This window comes from Diceros bicornis, chromosome 31 (assembly GCF_020826845.1).
Source record: "Diceros bicornis minor isolate mBicDic1 chromosome 31, mDicBic1.mat.cur, whole genome shotgun sequence".
Classification (NCBI taxonomy): Eukaryota; Metazoa; Chordata; class Mammalia; order Perissodactyla; family Rhinocerotidae; genus Diceros; species Diceros bicornis.
Genome location: NC_080770.1, coordinates 11,865,537 through 11,885,956, shown reverse-complemented (window position 1 = coordinate 11,885,956; position 20,420 = coordinate 11,865,537). Strand labels below are relative to the sequence as shown.

Genomic DNA, 20,420 nt, shown 5'->3' with positions numbered 1-20,420 from the left:
CCAGCGATAATGAGGACTGGCAGCTTCCTCTGTGCAAGAACAGAATAGAAACTGTGGAGGCACTGTGATTCTGTGGGGGTCCAGGAACATCAGAATGTCAGCTCTACCAGGGTAGAAAATTTTTGCCTATTTTGTAGGCATTTAATAAATATTTGTGGTGTAAGTGACTGGAATGAGAACAACAGAAAAGGAGGGAGACAGAGATTCAGTTATTGATCATCTCAGTGTGAAGGAATTGGTGGAGAGGAACAATAATTATTTCCTTTATACTCCTCTGTATATTTGACTTGGTACAATGAACAAAGATTACTTTTTAATTTAAAAAGATTCACTCAGATGTCAATGAAGGTTTTCTGGTGAACCAAAAAAAAAAGAGATGTATATACTTCCTGTCTTTACCCTACTCTGTGGATTCAAATTTTTCAACCAAAGATGAGAAATTATGGAAAACAAATGATAATATTTAGGATTACTTATTTCTTAGGAAACTGACAGCCTGTATTTATATTCATGTGGGAAACTCACAGGAAGAATGTGAATATGACTAATGTCATAATGTGAAACTTGGACCAGAACCCTGAAACTTCCTATATCCTCCACTTAGAAACCAAAGATTCTGTGCCCAGGGCCCTCAGAGTCACCACTTCTGGTTCTGCCCACTTAATACTGACAGCAGGGCAAAAGCTAGCTGGTAAGGGCATATTATGACTTAAGATGACACCCAACAGACTTGCCTCTTTCTAGGACAGGCTACATGGAGGCCACCAGCTCTGCCTAGACCCCTACATGTAATCAGATTCCACATCAAACCCATCATCTAGCTGAGGCATCAGTCCTAAAAACCTCGGGTCTACACTTGGCACTGGACCCACTACATAGACACTAGATCCACTAATCAACCACTGAGATCAAGATCTCCAGGAGGCAGGAATTTCATTCTACAACGAGTACCACAATGAGATGGTTATTTACATTCCAGGCATCAAGTTGGTTTTCATGGGGCAGATCTGGACACAGGCTAAGTAAATAACACCACTGGAGCTTCCCAAAAGCCAAGATATCAAGTTATATATTGCTTCTCAAAATGTGCCACTGTTGCAAATCTAACAGTGCTCCAACCTTATTTTGTTGAACTTACGGCAATGGAAACGACAAAACTAAAGGTAAGCGTGAGTTACCTGCACTGGCTCCAGATACCGCTTTGGAAATGGCACTGCTGGAAATTGCTCTGTTTCGCTTCATGATCTCTTCAAATTCTGCTTCACTCACCGTAGAGGGCGGAGGGCCCGAATCTCGGCTGCCACAGAAATAATACCACTCCTGATTGCCCACACCTCTTATAATCTTTACCATAGTCTAGAGTACCATGTTATTTAATTACGCTCTCCTGTATGATGTCTTAAAGGGCTCTCAGCCTATTCATATGTTTTATCTGTTCATTTTCTCTCCAAGGACAGGATTTATATCATATACTTTTGTAATTCTGGCATGACCCAATAGTGCTAGACATTCATAACATTCTTAACAGCCACTTATGGCACTCAATTTAATCAAGCTCCTAAAAAAGGGATATGAAGGACATGGTTTGGGTCAAAAGGTTAAGATGCAAACAAAACATCAAAAAAAATAATATCTAATAGACAGTTAACTATTTCCCAGGACTCAACACTATGACAACAGTTTCCACAAGGGAAAACACAAGAATTCAGTGCTCACTTACTTCCTCAGGGAGAACAAAAAGTTTAACACACTGTCTACCCTTCTATACCTGGCTCAGATCTGAAAGGAACAAGACAGTCCTTACCTGCCATGGTGGTTATAGGGTGCAGAGGCCTTCATGTAAGTATCTGGTGGAGGCCCCACTGTAGCATTTGGTGGGGGGAAGAAGGCTGGATTGAGGTGAAGGGCAGGTGGGATGGCCCCAGGGGGAGGTACAGCCAGATGAGGAGGTAATCGAGGAGGAGGGGGCATGAGATGCTGGTAGTGGATGCCAGGAGGAGGAGGAGGGACCCCAAAGCTTGAGGAGAGAGGTGGTGGGGGTGGAATTGGGGGTGGGGGCAGACCCATCAGGGGAAGGGCTGAAGGAGGGCGATTGAAGTAGGGCAGCACACTGGGGGGCTTATCCACACGGGCAGATGAGGGTACAAGGTTTTCAGAGGGTGTGGCCCGTCCATCAGCAGAGTCACTAGAATCTCGGGAGTGGGCCCGTGGAGGTATTCCTATGAAGTAAAACAGAACTAATGTTACTGCCCAGGCTTTAGACATACCCACGGGACCAGCTCCTCCTTCAACAAGAGTCATCTGACACCATACTTAGCAAGGTGACTTGAGGCAGCTGAGAAAGAAGTTAAAATCATCTGCTGCCTTTTCCTCGGCCTCAGAGGAAAAGGTCAGAGGCAACTCAGTTAAGACATAAACCCAAAAACCAATATTACCCTAAATTCTGTTTGTCAAAGAATGCTGTTTATACAGAACATTCAGTGCTTCACGTTTAATTTATCCTTAGACTTGTTTCCTATGCAGAAGGATCCTAATAACCTGAGGAAATGACAGTGTTGAAGTATGTTCATTACTGCTCAGCTGGATTCAAGCTGATGTGAAACCCCACATGCCCTGGTAAGAGTTCAGGGCCTCTCTCCTTAGACTAGTACTAGCTGACCTTCTCTCTCCTGCTGCACACTGGAAACTTTCTCTTTGCCATGGTGCTTTAGCCAGGGAATTTGGGAGAAGAGAAGGGATGGATGACATTTCCACCATCCACATATCCAAACTGTAACTGGGATGGGGAAGAGACACACAACAAAGAGTAGAAGGTTGGAGGTTAAGTGAGCGGTAAAGAGAATAAAAATGGGAGATAAGCCATTAAGAAAAGATCTGCCACCAAATAAGCAGATGGCACACAGCTGAGAGCAGGGACTCCTGGCAAAAGCTTGGTACAAAACATGCCTGAAATATGGGGAACTCCCACTACATTTCAATGGCCCAAACCCTCTACCCCACAGGGCAGCCTACCAGGAACATCATCACAGCACACTGCTATGGTGTTGTGCACAATAAGGGCTCAAAACAGGTTTGTAGACAGCTGGAAACATGGCTCTGACACTGTCAAGTCACTTGGTTAAACTTATTCCCTCTCTCCAATTTGATAGTCTATTCTCAGCCTGGTTAACGTAGAATCCAACAGAAGGACATGATCACATGACCTTAGGAGTCTTGGAGGTAGAAAGATGCAGACAAGTGTGGAGAGAAAGAGTGCTCCTTAAACTAAAACTTGTTAGTAAACCCCAACTTCTGATTAAAGCGTGAGGTGAAATTCATCACCCTGGCCACCGCCTTGGTTTCTGTACTATAGTATGCATCACCAGTGCCTATCACAGCACTCTCTTGATTTTCATGTCTCAAACACACGGCAACTTTCTTTTTCCTCGAGTTGTCTCAAACTGAAGGAAAAAGAGGTATTAGCAAGTGTGAGCCTCTGAAAGTTAGCCACTGTCCCAGCTACTATTCCCACATCAGCAAAGGTTCTGTTTTGTCTCTATGGCTACAAGTCCCAAGAGAAGCAACCATTTTTAAGCAAAGTCCACCAGCTGTACTCAGTGAATTAACAAGCCCAAGTCTATCAGTGTGACAGAGCAGAGAAACACCCCTCAGTCACTGCAGCAAACAAAGATAACACCAAGGAGTAAACAGCCAAGTGGAGGTAGGAATGCTACCCACGATGTAGCTACAAAATTATGCGTCTTAGGAAAATCAGAAGAGGGCTGAATTACAGAAAGACTCTGAAACAGAAGGGACTTGAAAATTCAAGTTGTCAAGGAAGAAAAGTGTGTGCCTTCTAACCCAGAGCAATGGGAGCTCACACCACATCCATCTAGGCTCTCAATTTAGTTAAAAGAACAGTTGTTCCTAAGCAAGAGAGAAGTGGCCAGATTTCCACCTTCAATCAATCAATGCAAGGTCCCAGTGGACCACCCAATCAATACAAGGCACTATTTTGAGCAGGACCTAAGGAGTGACAGAACGTAGGTGAGGAACTTTGCCATCTCCCTGCTGTAGTAAAACAAAAGCAAAGGCAGTTGGCTGTTTCCGGGAGGGCCTTGCAGGGTACCTGAACCTTGTGAGGTCAGGACAATCCAAAGTCTGGTCCTCAGGTTTCGCAGGTTCAGAAACTCGATTTTAACAGTTCACCCAGGGGTGATCAGACCCTAGGAGATTGATTCCCGCTAACCAAACTCACAAGAGACTGATTCATAAACCAGAATGCCAATTTATTAATTTACAATGAGAAATGTAACTGCCAAGCAGACCGGAATACTTGTGTCGGCTGGTCAGCGCATTCTCTTCCCAGTAGGAGAGCCTAGTTGGGAAACCAAATGAGTATCAGAAGGTGGCTTGGTGCGTACAGGGTCAGAATAAAGAGAGTAAGGTGAACTTAAGGGATACTATCATCAAGCTAAGGTAGTATGATGCAACTTTCTTTACTAAGGGGAAATACTTGCCAAGCAGACTAAAATATCCAGTAATCAAAAGGGCACCGTCTCCCCTGGACAGTGCTGAAGAAATATTTTTAAATTCTCATTCTCCAGCACTCCTTTTGGTTGATTCTTTACAGGGCACCTCTCCAATGTATGTTTGACAAGATTACAGCCATCTTTATATATTTTACTTACATTTTAGGGTGGCTGCTTCTTGATCATTTATAGAGAAGCATACAATTAAGCCCATTCACTATACACTGATTTTTTGGATAGAAACACATAATTTAGAGTTGACAAGAACTTGAAACATCATGTATTTATTTAGTTCAGATGGCGAAATATGCCCTAAGCAGTAAAGTGACTTGCCCAAGGTCACACAATGAATTAGTGGCAGAACCCAACTATAACCTGAACCTACCTGACTCCCAGCACAGTGCTCTTTCTTGTACACAAGTCTCATTTTTTGGCCCACCTCTTGACCATGCCACCACCCATAACCACCCACCCTCCCCCAAACTCCTCCACACTGTAGGCCAAGCCCACACCACAGAAAACAAACCCAAAAACTACCCCCCCTTCATACAGATGGTCTCCACGTACCCCCTCTTGGGACTCGGACGCACTCACGTTTCCGAGCCTGTGCCTCAAACTGTGACAGGTTCTGCCGGGTGGCCGGCCTCACGTCCACTTTTTCTCCATTAAGAACTTTTCCTGGCAGGAGTTCCAACAATTTGTGGACAGAGTTTTCAGAGGCTACCACCACCTCAGCATACCTTGAGGAAGAAAAATTAAAAATGAGTGAGATCTACTAGACAACCTAGAGAGAAAAAAAGAAATTTTCTTCCACTTTTAGTGAAAACTGGTAAAGCAAAGGATATCTTGCTAATATTAAACACACACAAAACTACCAACAACAAAAAGGTGTCAGCCTATAATCTTCCTATTTATTTGGAATTAGAAATCTGCTTTCTTTGCCCCTCAATGGATGGATGTTCTACCACATCGCAGCTAGGGCTCCAGTCTAACGCAGTTTGCCAAAACCAAGGCAGTAAACTGGGTCAGGGGTGGGAGGGATTAAAATCCAGGGCCAAAATACAGTGCAGATGTTATCCCAACGGTTACAAACTAAAAGGGGCTTCTCAAATCCAAACCTCACCCTTTGGACTGGCCATTTGCTCGATTCTCTGCAAATTTCAATTCCACCACATCATAGACTCCTATAGAGCGAATAACCTGGATCAGCTGCTGGTCTGTGGTCCACTGGGGCCGGCAAGATGGAAAAGGAAAAAATGTCAAAAGCTACACACCCCCCACCCAGAATGTCCCAAACCCTTCCCCCAAACCTAGGATTCTAGTCACAACCACGACCTCCCACAGGAAACCCAAAAGCCCATCAATATTTCAATTAGTGCAGGCTTTTCTTCTTGTCCTCACCCATACAGAGTTCAAACACCCACCCCCCAGTCCCCATCTTTAGAGATTAAGAAAATTAAGACCTATTTTAACTTTGACTGCCATTTGGGCTGGCTGGTCATTAGTTCAAACGTTGATTACTAGCAGGTTTTAATGACAGATCTCATAGGCTAGAGTTGACCATTGTCACAACTTTCCCCTCAGTTTATACATTTCCTAATTTGGAAAAACCACCCCCCACCACCAGCCCAAAAACATGTCACACAGTAACTTTTGCAGAACAACAATCACCACCTACCCCAAGCACACTAGAGCTATCAGGGTCTTTGATCCCTGTCACCCATCATTATCACAGGACCATCTAATGACCACCAAGAGTTCAAGGTGTTCACTCTGAAATCTCATCCCACAGATGACCCTGCTAGACATAAAGCCCCAGGGTCAGGGGCGGTAACAAGATGGCAGAAAAAGCAACTACCCACTTAATCATTGCTTTCTTCGGCACCAGTACGTCCTCAGGATAGTTCTCTTTCAGAGATCAATCCAACCTGATCCCAGGAAAAAGAAATCCAACCCCATCAGAGCACAAAACAGTGCAACAGTGGTTTTCGAAAATGCCATCACCTCCCAGTGCTCTCCCTCCAGCCCACCCACAAGCCTTTTTGGTTACCCATGCTCACCCAGGAGAAGCTGCCCACATAGACAGCAGCTCGCCTATTACGTAGGCCGCTGTAGGTGTACAGAATTGCAGGGGTCTTGTTATTGGGCTTGGGAGATGGCTCCTGGCGAACAGGAGGAGGTGGCTCAGTGCTGCTGCTTCTGTCATCTGAGGGCTGTGAGGTGGCTGTCAACACGTCATCATACAGGTCAATCTGATCTGTACTGTTGAACTCTGGATCCTAAGAGATGAGGGGTTGGTAAAGGTGGGTGTGCAAACCTTTCGTTTTGTTCATTCTATTTCACTCTCATTTATCTAGACTCTGCAGTCAAATACTTTACAAAACAATGTACAAAACTTCCTTGTCCTACTCTAGGAAACTAGATAAGAAAAGCTTCCTGATTTAAAACCATTTCACTTCATTATGCTTATGTAGGTTTTCCTCCCAAGACGCTGTTAGTAGACCACACAAGCTTTAGCCACCGGTGAGAATCAAAAGGTACATGCTTAAACAAGCAAACTAAACGCAGAGATCCATCTGCTACAGTTATCACTGAGGTCAGCTTCTAAAGACTACTCTCACTAATGAAAATTTATTTTCAACATCTTATGCTATTTTCATAATCAAGAGTTACACAAAACACTATTCTATTTAGTAAGAAAGTACATTTATTTAAAAATAGAAAGCAGGGGAAAAGCATGTTAAAGTGGGAACCAAAATGCAAAAAAGAATGAGAGCTACTGGTTTAAACTAATTTACACAACTGCAATAAACAAAAAATTAAAAAAATAAAATAAAATAAAATAAAATAATTTACACAAATGATTTAGGGAAGCTCTAAAACTCAAAGTACACAATCCCATCTTTCTAATTACCATCAAAGAAACATAAAAAAGAAAAAGGAAGGGAATAACTCTGGGGGATTTTTCCTTACTAAGTTCTATTTCTCACATGACATGCAGACCCAGTACAGTACCATGACACTTATGTTAAGAGGTATCTTTGAGCATACCAGAGACATTCAATGATACACAAAAACAGTGAAAGTTCTCTAAAACGTAAGGGTCAGAAAACAGGACAAGCACTTATATCAAAATCTATGTCACAGTAAGCACTTACAATACGAACGTGTATTCTGGAAGACGTGTGCAATATACCTTTTGCCTGTGTGATATATTACTGTTATGGAGTGAATGTCTGTCCCCCTAAAATGTTTACGTTGAAACCCTACTGCTCACTGTGATGGTACTTGAGGTCTTGAGGATGGAGCCCTCATGAATGGATTAGTGTCCTTATAAGAGTCAAGAGCTTGCCTCCTCTGCTCCCCATCATGTGAGGACACAACAAGAAGCTGGCAGTCTGCAACTAGGAAGACAGCCCTCACCAGAACCCCAACCTGATTTCGGCCTTCCAGCCTCCATAACTGTGAGAAATAAATCTCTGTTATTTAAAAGCCACCCAGTTTTTGGTGTTTTGTTATAGCAGTCCAAGCTGACTAACACTATATACCAAAAATCCTAAAATCACAAAAACTACTATCAAGGGACCTTAACCCTTTCAGATTTTGCAATGTCATTATCTCAGAGAGATCTTTTTATTTTAAAGATTAGACAAGTATTTTTTCAGATAACATTCTAAAACATTCAAAGAGTGCTAAAGATGCTGCTGCCAAAATGACACAGACAGGGAGAAGGTCAAAGTGTTTCAGGGAAACTACAGTTCATTCATTTCTGTCTTTTTAAAAAGGAAATAACGGAAGAACCTACGTTAGGTAACTTATGTAGTTCCCTGAAGAGAAAGAGTCACTTCCTCTAATGCAACCCAGGACCGGCAGCTCCTGTACCTTTCTCCCTTCAATACCATCACAGGAACTGCTGATTGTGAAGGGAGACTGGGGAGGAGAGACTCACTACACAATTCATCCTTACACCTACATAAGATCACAAACTTTTGGAAACAAACTTTTAGATTCTCAGTTTATCTCAAGTACAATGGAAGCAAGTGCGCACTAAGATAATACTATTGGATTGTTCTGATGGTGAAGGGGAAAGGATTCTACCTCCTGAAGCACGTAAATAATTTCAAATACTACAAACACTCTAAGAAACGCTACAGGAGAGGAGTTTAAACCTTGTAAAAATATCAGAAAGAGAATGGCAGAAGAGAGTAAACTTTTTAGAGGCAACTTAAAAACAAGAAAAGGAATCAATGAGGCAAATAAGCACAGCAAGACTGTTCTAGGTAGTCAAACCTATAAATAAGGACTGCATAAAAAAAAGTGCGTGTGTGAAAAATGGGGAGAGAAGCTAACCCTGGAGAGTACAGGGTGGATAATAAATTGAATAAGGCGAAGCCAGCTGGACTAATAACTTGACAAATATCTTGTGCATAAAATATTTCACAGCCCTTATGTCTCAAACAATCCCAACTCTAGAAAAATTACTTATTTATTTATTCACATACTAGGTATGGTGATTTGCCCTTGTGGTTCAAGGTAGAAAAAGGACTTAGAAACCACGTGATCTTCTCCAATGCTCTAATCCTCAGAGAACGCTACTTCACACCAGGGTGGTTTTTTGTTTGTTTTTATCAATCAAGGATTTTGAAAGGCAACTTAAAAGGAATAAGGAAACACACTATCTTAGTCAGTGGAACCCAATCAGGATTCCCTCCATGTAGTATTTGTGATTCAGAGATGTGTCTAAATGTTGTAACACAAAAATTACCACTGATAATTGGGTAGCGAACTAACATGCAGATTTGGAAAACTCAGAAATCAAATGTATCACCAGGAAATCCCCCATACTGTAAGACCAGGCAAACAATCTACTCTTTCAGGGTCCCTCAGAGAACATGAGAGACTCAATCCTGGAAGAAGACCCTGGTATATGGATTACCTTACCATTTTAAGAAACACAAAAGGATTCAATGAAGGCAAAACTGTCACAAGATTGAGATGGTCTCTCTGGACCATAGAGCCTCAGTTCAAAGTTGGTGGGAAGTGTTCTGATGCAGGGGGCAGGCCCATTGAGGATTTTATTGAAGAAACAACGTAAGTTGTGTTTGGATTTAAATTTGCTAGCAACACCAATCCATTTTACTTCTTCAGCTCGGAAAACAGAAAAACCGATAAGGGCCTAAGGTTTTTCAGAAAACCAAATGAGTTGGTGATTTATGCAGTGACCGATTAGGGTAACACAAAACCTAATTCTACAAACTAAGTGAAAAATACAACGTTTCACATGCGTTGATGTTGAAGGTTTCATTCCAGGGAGATTAAAAAGTAAGTATGTACCTAATACTGAATGAGTATCTCAGAAGAATTTTGTGTTTAATAGCATAGGAAGAACTGTGATTGTCTTATGAAGCTTCTTGGTTAACAAGAGTACTAGCAGGATTTTGAATTTACATAAGAACCTCCCCACCGGTATGCTCAAGGTTCCTACCTCCAGCCCCCTTTTCCTGATAGTTGAGGGAATAAAGCCTAGAATTTATTTTTCTCAAAGCAATCTACTTGATACCACTGTTTCTTTTTTTTTGTATGTGAGGAAGATTAGCCCTGAGCTAACATCCCTTGCCAATCCTCCTCTTTTTGCTGAGGAAGACTGGCCCTGGGCCAACATTCGTGCCCCTCTTCCTCTACCTGATATGGGACACTGCCACAGCATGGCTTGATGAGCAGCGCATAGGTCCGTGCCCAGGATCCAAACCTGCCTACGCTGGGCCACGGAAGTGGAGTATGCAAACCTAACCACTATGCCACCGGGCCGGCCCCCCCATCGTTTCTTTTAATTGTAACCAAAGCTCAAAGTTTTTGGCTTCATAATTACTGTTCTCATGTCACACCCTCCTTCCCTGTCACTGACCATTGCCCTCAACCACTGGGAACAGAAACTCTTTTGAGCACAGGCATCTATTTTTTTCTTCCTTTCACTTCACTAGTCTCAACACAGGGCCTAGCAAACACAAGTAACTTAATAAATGCTTGTTGCTGGAAGTAAGGAAGAGAACTGGGCCTACTGTGCAAAGCACCTGTCTCAGCACAAGGAACAGAGACAAAACATGCAGCAGAGCGGCAGCTCAGTTGCTTTTCCAGAGTTCTTCTCCCCAGCCCAAGAGAGCAACTGTAAATCCCAAGACTCCCGATATAACAGGAGTAAAGGAGCTCCGCTACAGAAGCTTTTGTGGCACAGGTTGTGAGATCAGGGAGTCAGCATCATAGGGTTCCATCTACAAACTGTGGTCATTTTCCACAAGCAAAGTACATGCGATGGGGTTCTTGCGCACAAGTCAGCTTGGGGCCAAGCAGTAAAATTCTTAAAACACTCTAAAACACAATCTGTACTGGCTGCCCTCAGTCTAAGCCTGCTCCTAACAATCCTAACCAGACAGAGTTTTTATCATTTATCAGCCTCCAAATTACACTAAAACCAGCTTTGCCAAAAATTAACTCATTTATGCAGAACAAAGTACCCCCCCCAACCTTCCATTAAGACTTAAGATATTCAAAAACTACAATTTCTTCAACTTGCCAAGCATCAAGTATTGTCAGTTTGGTATAAATGTTTACTACATTCCACACACTATCTTCAGCCTACTGTAGACCCATAAAAATAGTCCTTTTTAACTAGAGACCAGAGAGCAAATTGTTGAGGTCAATGACTTCTACCCTGACAAAGCAGTGACCATTGGACAAGTCCTGTGTCTCATCTATGACCTACAAGTTATATTGCTTAAGAAATTATGAAATCTCATTTTCTCAGACCAAATGTGGCTAGACTTGTGGTCAAGGCCTCCGTCCTGCCCATTTCCCAAAGTGAATCAGCAGCATTGTTATCAACCCACAGATAAGGAAATTAAGGGGTAAAAAAAGGCTTTTCATTAATAATAGAGAAGAACAAGGGACCCGCCTTCTTTATTTGCTATCTTAATGTTAAAAAATAACCATAACCCATAAATTGTAAAAAATAGTAAAAGTCTGATTCAAAGCAATATGCAAAACTCAGGAAAGCGATGGTCTGTAACTAAATTAATATACTAATCTTTCTCCTTCATTTTTGGTGAGGAAGATTGTCCCTGAGCCAACATCTGTTGCCAATCTTACTCTTTTTGCTTGAGGAAGACTGTCCCTAACATCTGCACCAATCTTCCTCTACTTTTTGTATGTGGGTCACTGCCACAGCATGGCTTGACAAGCAGTGCAGAGGTCCACACCCAGGATCTGAACCCATGAACCCAGGGCCACCGAAGCTGATTATGCGTCCCAGCCACTACACCACTGGGCCAGACCCACTAAACCTTTCTTTTTATCCATAAATAATTATTTGGCTTCTCTGAAACTAAAAAAAAATTTTCATGTATTTAAGTCCATCAGCAGCCACATGTAGATGACTCCAGTTTACCTGAGAAGACACGGGAAAATGGCTATTACAAAGTATAACTGCTGAGTATAATGGACACAAGGTCATTACATCACTCTACTTTTGTGTGGGTTTTATAATCTCCATGTTAAAAAAGCATAATACAGGGGCCAGTCCCGTGGCTTAGCAGTTAAGTGCACGCGCTCCACTACTGGCGGCCCGGGTTCGGATCCCGGGCGTGCACCGACGCACCGCTTGTCCGGCCATGCTGAGGCCGCGTCCCCACATACAGCAACTAGCAGGATGTGCAACTACAACATACAACTATCTACTGGGGCTTTGCAGAGAATAAGGGAAAAAAACGAGGAAGACTGGCAACAGATGTTAGCTCAGGGCCGGTCTTCCTCAGCAAGAGGAGGAGGATTGGCGTGGATGTTAGCTCAGGGCTGATCTTCCTCTCTCACACACACACACAAAAGAAAACAAAGAAAAAAAAAAGCATAATATATTAAAAAAAAATTTTTTATGTAAACTTATGCCAAGTGAAAAAAATGGCATGTATCGACCTCTTCTGTTGCCTCATATCAAAGTCAGGGTCCAACCAGGGCACTTGCCTTCTCTAGCCTGTTCTCTGTATCCTCTTACCAGGTCCTCATGTGTACCCATTGACAGATACCAACGGGAAGAACCAGCTTACTCAAGTAGAATGGTGCTGAAAACAATCCAGGTAGATATTAGTAAGTTTTAAATAGAAACTTCGGAACATTTTTGAGATCTGACCTCAAGAGCTCAGAACTGAACATGAGATTATTGTTTCAAAGGAAAATTCCGTATGTTCCTTGATATAACATAAAGAGCCCAACAGATCCAACTTACGGTATATGAGTGAGTCTATACCTGCTTTTTTGTGTGTGTGAGGAAGATAGCCCTGACCTAACATCTGTTGCCAATCCTCCTCTTTTTGCTGAGGAAGACTGGCCCTGGGCTAACATCCATGCCCATCTTCCTCCACTGTATATAGGATGCCGCCACAGCATGGCTTGACAAGCAGTGCGTCTGTGCGCACCTGGGATCCAAACCTGTGAACCCTGGGCCGCCACAGCATAGCGCCGGCACTTAACTGCTACGGTACCAGGCCGCCCCAGTCTGTACCTGCTTTTTATGTGGTTTGTCCAACACCTTTACCCCCACCTCAAAAACTCAGACTCAGCAATAAAATTTATTACACCAAAATGCCTATGGACTTCCCAAGAGTGGACTCAAGGTACTTTCAGGAGGAAGCAAGACATAAAACAATCGGAATGGAGCTGAAATTAAATGTTCAAGTATCTTTTACACTGTTCCTTTCCACTGCCTTACGGGGGAGGGGACTACATTTCTCCAGCTGCAGTCTGAGAATAGCAAAGGAACAGGTATCACTATGCCCTTGTGAATATGATACCAAACATAACAGATTTTTTAGTGTAGTTCGTCTTGGAGGAGACTGACGTCGAATTTTGGCTTCCTGGAGGAGCAAGTTCCACGGGTTGACTCACCACTCTGTTAAACCTGATTTGTATTGGCTCTTAAAACCTTTAAAATTAAGCCTGGAGACTTAAATTAACATAAAGCGGAATGGTCCGAAATCTTCCAAGTCTGTGCTAAAGAGAAAATTTTAGACCCAATAGAGGCGAGTTCAGGCCTAGTAAATCCTCAAGGACTGGCACAGCTTGGAACCACTGCAAGTTTGCTGGAAGTGATTCCTCAGCTGATCGAAGAAAATCCCAGGGCTCCCGACGACCCCTCACCTGATTGAACTCCTCGTCGGCGTATATATCAATCAAGTCCACTCCTTCTGACATGGCTCCGGAAGGAAGATCGCGAGGCCGGAGAAGGGACAAAGTAAGAAAGATGCCACTGCGGTACCCAGAAAGAGGCAAGCGTTAGGAGGCATGAGGGTCCCGGCCGGGGAGGAGGGCAATGGTTGCCAGCCTCCCGTCTCCAGAGACGCAGCATCCTGGCAGCCCAAGCTCGGCCCCACCCGCTCCGCCCCGCCCCCGGCCTCGCGCCGCCCCTCGCTCTCCCAGGCCGCCGGGGCTCGCGGGGCTCGCTGCCCATCACCCTCGGGCCCGACCCGAGTTGCGCCGCAGCTGCCCCCGGCCCGACGAGCAAGTCCAGGCCGCAGCTCCTCGGGGCCCGCGAACGGCGCTGCGAAGAACCGCCGCGGCGAGGCCCGCAGCCCCAGCCCGCCGCACCTGCCTAGGCCCCAAGGCGGCCCCGGCTACAGTCCCCGCGGGTCCCGGAGCTCCAGCCGCCCCCGCTCCCCACCCGGGCCCAGCCCTCGCCCCCGGCTAGGCCCGCCCCGCTCCCTCCCCACACACCCGGCCCGGCGCCCTCGGCCCCCTCCCTCAAAGGCCCGCGCTCCCTCCGCCCGCCGACTCAGGCCGCCCCGAACTCAACCGACCCCCTCCCCGCCTCAGCGCCGGCCCCGAGCCCTCTTCCGGCCCAGCCGGCCCCCGGCCGCGCGCCCCCGTTACCGGGAATATGGCGGCGGCGGCGGCGAGTCCAGACTAGGCCCGAAGCGCGCGAACCGCTCTCGGCCCCAGGTGCCGCCCCCCCCCCCCCCGCCGCCGGCGTCACACGCACGGCCACTTCCGCCATACGCAGGGACACATCTTCCGGCTCAGGGCCTCTGCGCCGAAGTCGGCGGGGCGGGCGTCCCGGGGTTGCCGGAAGTGGCTGGGTAGCCGGTTTCCGGTGCGGGTCGGGAAGAATGTTGGTGGTCTCCGTGTTCCCCGTTCTGGCGCGGGTGAGGAGCTTGGAGTTTCTCCTGGGGTCCTGGGTGGGCCACAGTGGGGACTGAGTGTCGTCTTCCACCGCAGTCATGGAGAGGATCCTGATAGCCAAGGGCAAGGGCGCACTCAAGGAGAGGTCGAGCCTGCCATTTAGGAGGTTCAGGTCACTTCCACCCGTTTCTCAGCCCACTGTGTGCCTGTCTCGTGGAATCGAACAATCAGTCTTGCAACGAGACCCAATTTAGATTTCACCTATTGCCCAGGTCTCTCTGTTCTTAAGTCTCTCTGTTTTTGTCTTCTCTGATACCTATTATAATTTCACATCCTATCATAAGATCTTTCTTTTTTTTTAACATAGGCGTTTACCACTGTAAACTTTCTTAGTACTGCTTTTTGCTGCATCTCGTAATCTTTTGTATGTTGTGTTATCGTTTGTCTCAAGATATTTTCTAATTTCCCTTTTAATTTCTTCTTTGACCCACTTGAACTGTTGCTTGTTCAAGAATGAGTGTGTTGTTCGGTTGTTACAGATCTGTGAATTTTCCAGTTTTCCTTCTGCTGTTGATTTCTGGTTTCATTCCTTTGTGGTCAGAAAATAGAGTTTGTATAATTTCAATCTTTAATTTAAGACTTTTGTAATCTAATATGTGATCTCTCCTGGAGAATGTTTCCAGTGTGCTTGAGAAGAATGTGTATTCTGCTGCTGTTGGGTGGAATGTTCTGTATATGTCTGATTGGTCCATTTGATCTATAGTATTGTTCAAGTTCTCTGTTTCCTTATTGATCTTCTGTCTGGATGTTCTATCCATTATTGAAAGTGGAGTATTGAAATCGCCTACTGTTACTGTGTTGCTGTCTATTTCTCCCTTCAGTTTGTCCTGATTCTTTCTTCTGCTTGATCAAGTCTGCTGTTTGTTTCATATATTTTGGTGCTCTGATATCGGTTGCATATATATTTATAATTGTATCTTTCTGGTGAATTGGCACTTTTATCATTATAGAAATCTCTTGTGACAGTTTTTGACTTAGTTTATTTTGTCTGATATCTGTAGAGCCGTGTGTGTTCTCTTTTGGTTACAATTTGCCTGGAATATCTTTTTTCATCCTTTCACGTTCAGCCTGTGTGTATTCTTACATCTAAAGTGAGTCTCCTGTAACAGCATATAGTTGGATCTTGTGGGTTTTTTTAAGCCATTCAGCCACTCTGTCTTATGATTGGGGAGTTTAATACATTTAAATTTGAAATAATTACTGATAGGGAAGGACTTATTATTGCTATTTTGTTCATTGTTTTCTATCTTGTAGCTTTCGTGTCCCTCTTTTCCTCTCTTGCTGTCACCCTTTGTTTCATTGATTTTTTTTTGATTCCTTTCTAATTTTCTATTGTGTATCTTCTGTTTTCTTTGTGATTGTCATGGGCCTTACATAAAACATCTTATAATAATCTTTTTTAAGCTGATAACAATTTAACTTCAATCTCATTCAAAAACTCTGCTCTTTGGGCCGGCCCGGTGGCTTACCGGTTAAGTGCGCACACTCTGCTGCTGGCGGCCTGGGTTCAGATCCCGGGTACGCACCGACGCACAGCTTCTCCGGCCATGCTGAGGCTGCATCCCACATACAGCAACTAGAGGGATGTGCAGCTATGACATACAACTATCTACTGGGGCTTTGGGGGGAAAATAAATAAATGAATAAAATCTTTAAAAAAAAAAACTGCTCTTTTACTCCTCCCCACTTTATGTCATTGATGCCACAATTACATATTTTTATGTTGTGTATCCATTAGCATATTTTTGTAGTTATTTTTTATGTTTTTGTTTTTTAACTTCTATACCAGAAGTAAAAGTGATTTACGCATCACCATTACAGTATTACAATATTATGTATTTCTTTCATAGTTACTTTTACCAGTGAGCTTTGCTTTCATATGCTTTTGTGTTGCTGTCTAGTGTTCCTGTGGATCCTTTGGGCTTCTTAAATATCAATGTTTGTTTCTTTCCCCAGATGTGGGAAGTTTGGGGCTATTATTTCTTCAAATAAGCTTTCTGCTCCTTTCTCTCTCTTTTCTCCTTCTGGGACTCCCATAATGTGTATGTTGGTCTGTTCGATAATGTCCCATAAGTCTCTTAGGCTTGGTTCACTCTTTTTTCTTGTTTTCCTCTGATTGGGTAATTTCAAATGACCTGTTTTCAAGTTTACTTATTCTTTCCTCTGCTTGATCAAGTCTGCTGTTTAACCCCTGTAGGGAATTTTTCGATTCAGTTGTATTTTTCAGTTCCAAATTTTCTGATTACTTCTTTTTAATATTTTTCTTTGTTGATATTCTCATTTTGTTCATGTGTTGTTTTCCTGAGCTCACTGAACATCTTGATGGCAGTTGTTTTGAATTCTTTGTCAGGTAATTCATATACCTCTCTGTTTCTTTAGGGGCTGTTTCTGGAGGTTTATTTTGTTCCTTTGATTGGGCCGTATTTCCCTGTTTCTTCACATCCTTTGCAGCTTTGTGTTGGGATCTACGCATTTGAAAAAACAGCCACCTCTCTCAGTCTTTTCAGACAGGCTTTGTACAAGGAAGGACCTTCACCAATCAGCCCTGCTAGAGAATCTGGAGGCCTCTCAAACCTTTCGTGTGGAGATGCCTTCTCTGGATTTGCGTGTGGAAATTGCCAATTATAGGCATTTGCTGGTTTCTTTTTTTCAGGAGTTTATAATCGTTTGCTCCCTCTGGTGTCTGTCTCTGGTACTGCAGGTTCTCTGGAGCTGCTGCAGGCCTCCCAGCTGACTTGTTCTCAGCAGCCCCCAGGCTTCTAGAGTATCCCAGGTCCCATCAGTGCTGCAGCTTGGCCAAGACAGAAACCAGTCCCTTGGACAGCTCTTTGAAAAGCAGGAACTTTGGATGTGTGCTCCACTCTTTTCGTTTTCCCCAAGAGAGAGGCTGGCAAGCTTCATTGGCTTCTGCCTGCTGTACCATGGGTCCTCCATGAGTCCTCTGGAGCAGCAGTAAGCCACCCAGCTGTCTTTGTTCTCGGAGGCCCCCCGCTGGAGTATGCTGGGTCCTGTCAGCACTCTGAGACAGGCAGCCCCCCGAAAGCCGGAATATTGGACACATATTCCAAGTCTTTCCTCCCCAGGGAGAAGCCAGGAGTTGGGAGTTTTCTCCACTTGTTCTGTGCTGAGCCAGGGGTAGGGACTATGGTGAGTGAGTGGGTGCTAGTCCGAATCCTCGCCTTTATTCTCAGCAGCCCCCAACCTGGCGCCCTTTCCCGTCAGCACTTAGATTCAGACAAGACAGAAACTACTCAGTCGAGCAGCCCCCTGAAAAGTCTGCACATTGGACATATGTTTCAGCCTTCTCTTTTCCTCCCCAGGGAGAAGCTGGGAGCTGGGAGTTTTCTCCAATCACACTGTGCTAAGCTGAGGGGAGGGCCTATGATGAATGAGTGCCACAAATTTTTCTTCTAGCTTTTTTTTTTTCCTTTTTTTTTTGAGGAAGATTGGCCCTGTGCTAACATCTGTTGCCAATCTTCTTCTTTTTCTTTTTTCTCCCCAAAGCCCCAGTACATAGTTGTGTATCACAGTTGTAGAGTTGTTAGTTGTAGAGTTGTAGCTCTTCTATGTGGGATGCGGCCTCAGCATGGCTTGATGAGCGGTGCATAGGTCCGCACCCAGGATCCAAACTGGTGAACCCCAGGCCACTGAAGTGGAACACATGAACTTAACCACTACGCCACCGGGCCAGCCCGATTTCTTCTAGCTTTGATGCAGCTGGTTTTGTGCTTGCCTGGGGTTCAGGAGCCTTTTATCTGATTTCTGGATTTCTCATAAAGGGAATTGGTCTGTGTATTGTTGAGTTGGTACCTCCGTGGGAAGAGAGTGTGGGGCTTCCCGTTACACCATCTTGCTGATGTCATCAACTTCTCATTGCATCTTGATAGTTTTTGCCTTTGAGGGATTAGGGACCATGCTATCACTGGGTGCTCAGATTTTAACACAGGCGAGTGACTAGAATCCAAACCATACCATAAGAATTTTAAGGGAATGCAAAGGAAGGAGAAAATATTTTTGCTGGGGGAATTTTTGGAAAGGCACTGGTTAAGAACATGCTTGCGGTTAGTACTAGGTTCCAGTTTTAATTGCAGTTACTATTTGGGTGACCTTGATAAGTTATTTAACCTCTCTGAACCTCAGTTTCCTAAGCCATAAAATGAGACGGTATCAGCATAATTTTTTAAGGACTAAATGAGATTGAATGCATTTTGCCCCTAGTAAGTTGAGTGAATGACAATGATGGCTGTTATTATAAAGATGTTTGTGGTTTATTTGTTTCAGACACTTGCTCTGTCAAGGCACCACCTAGTGTCTCCCTTGGTCAGCATGACATCATTCAGACGCTTCTACAGAGGTGACAGCCCGACAGATTCCCAAAAAGACATGATTGAAATCCCTTTGCCTCCATGGCAGGAGCGAACTGATGAATCCATAGAAACCAAGAGAGCCCGCCTGCTCTATGAGAGCAGAAAGAGGGGAATGTTGGAAAACTGCATTCTGCTGAGGTAGGGGGATAGGAGTCTTGGTGTCACTTCTCTTTGACTGGAGACAGCCTTTTCAGCTTCTTTCTCTCCTTTCTTGTTTTTAGCCTCTTCGCTAAAGAGCATCTGCACCATATGACAGAGAAACAGCTGAACCTCTATGATCGCCTGATTAATGAGCCCAGTAATGACTGGGATATTTACTACTGGGCTACAGGTACTGGACATGATAAGCAGCGTAATGTGAAAAATAGGATGACTTGGGCTGGTCTGGATGACTCTGTAATTGTATCTTAGGCAATTTGTTTTCTTTGATTCATGCCATAGACACTCAAACCGAACACTCTTCAAATTTTTCCAGAGTGTGCAAAATTTGTTTTATTAATTAAGGTTCTTTGTTTGCAAACAGTAGAAATCTAACTTAAGCAAAAAGGGAATTTGGTGGAATTGTATGGGAAGTTCACAGTATCAAAGGGAAAGTTGAAGAAAAACCAGTTAGAGAATGGAGTGGAACCAGACAGCTCTATAAATCTGCATAGCGGGCCGGCCCCGCGGCTTAGCGGTTAAGTGTGTGCGCTCCGTTGCTGGCGGCCCGGGTTCGGATCCCGGGTGTGCACCGAGGCACCGCTTCTCTGGCCATGCAGAGGCCGTGTCCCACATACAGCAACTAGAAGGATGTGCAGCTATGACATACAACTATCTACTGGGGCTTTGGGGGAAAAATAATTAATTAATTAATTAATTTTAAAAAATCTGCATAGCAAGATTTTCTTGGTAGTCTCCCTCTGGCACTGCCTTTGTAAGGAATGAATGCTAACTATGTGTAGTTAGGATTAGCTTTGACTATGAGTAAAAAAAAAAAATCCCCAACAACAATGGCTTAAACAAGACAGAACTAGATTTCTCTGTTTCATGACAGAAGTCCAGAAGTAGGCACTTCAGAGTGTACAGAGTAGCTTCAAAAAGTCATAAGGTTCAGATTCTTCTTGACTTGCCACTCCTTCATCCTCCGCGTGTCATCTACCTCATGATCCAAGATAGCTGCTGAAGCTCTATCTGTCTTGTCCGTATTTTAGCCAGGACAAAAGCGTGCGGAAGAGCACACCCCGTACTCTACGGATCCTTCTCAGGAAATTGTACACCATTCTTGTACTTATTTTTCGTTGGCCACAGTTGATCACATGACTACGCCTAGCCATAAGGA

The 20,420-nt window shown here is 44.2% G+C and overlaps 3 protein-coding genes across 6 annotated transcripts in view; 2 read left to right on the top strand and 1 right to left on the bottom strand.

Annotated features, from left to right (window-relative positions):
• CPSF7 (cleavage and polyadenylation specific factor 7) overlaps window positions 1–14,496 on the bottom strand; it is a 27,816-nt gene extending 13,320 nt beyond the window's left edge. For 2 of the 3 annotated variants that reach the window (XM_058526715.1, XM_058526714.1), the window contains exons 1-7: window positions 14,427–14,496; window positions 13,698–13,806; window positions 6,572–6,790; window positions 5,635–5,738; window positions 5,079–5,251; window positions 1,805–2,219; window positions 1,179–1,297 (exon numbers count right to left, since the gene is read on the bottom strand). In XM_058526715.1, the coding sequence (XP_058382698.1) occupies window positions 1,179–1,297; window positions 1,805–2,219; window positions 5,079–5,251; window positions 5,635–5,738; window positions 6,572–6,790; window positions 13,698–13,751 (1,084 nt within the window). In that variant the 5' untranslated portion in view covers window positions 13,752–13,806; window positions 14,427–14,496. The remainder of the gene's footprint in view (window positions 1–1,178; window positions 1,298–1,804; window positions 2,220–5,078; window positions 5,252–5,634; window positions 5,739–6,571; window positions 6,791–13,697; window positions 13,807–14,426) is intronic. The other variant, XM_058526716.1, reaches the window with a different exon arrangement.
• Window positions 13,842–14,636, top strand: LOC131395293 (proline-rich protein 2-like). The gene has a single exon (XM_058527225.1). The coding sequence runs from the start codon at window positions 13,842–13,844 to the stop codon at window positions 14,634–14,636; it is 795 nt and encodes a 264-aa protein (XP_058383208.1).
• Window positions 14,210–20,420, top strand: part of SDHAF2 (succinate dehydrogenase complex assembly factor 2) — a 25,127-nt gene continuing 18,916 nt past the window's right edge. Inside the window, exons 1-3 of one of the 2 annotated variants that reach the window (XM_058526718.1) lie at window positions 14,210–14,698; window positions 19,017–19,240; window positions 19,324–19,433. In XM_058526718.1, the coding sequence (XP_058382701.1) occupies window positions 14,663–14,698; window positions 19,017–19,240; window positions 19,324–19,433 (370 nt within the window). In that variant the 5' untranslated portion in view covers window positions 14,210–14,662. Of the gene's footprint in view, window positions 14,699–18,877; window positions 19,241–19,323; window positions 19,434–20,420 lie in introns of those variants that run through there. The other variant, XM_058526717.1, reaches the window with a different exon arrangement.

Bases quoted from the DNA above. Each gene is read 5' to 3' on its own strand.
- LOC131395293 (XM_058527225.1), top strand. From the start codon at position 13,842: ATGAGGGTCCCGGCCGGGGAGGAGGGCAATGGTTGCCAGCCTCCCGTC.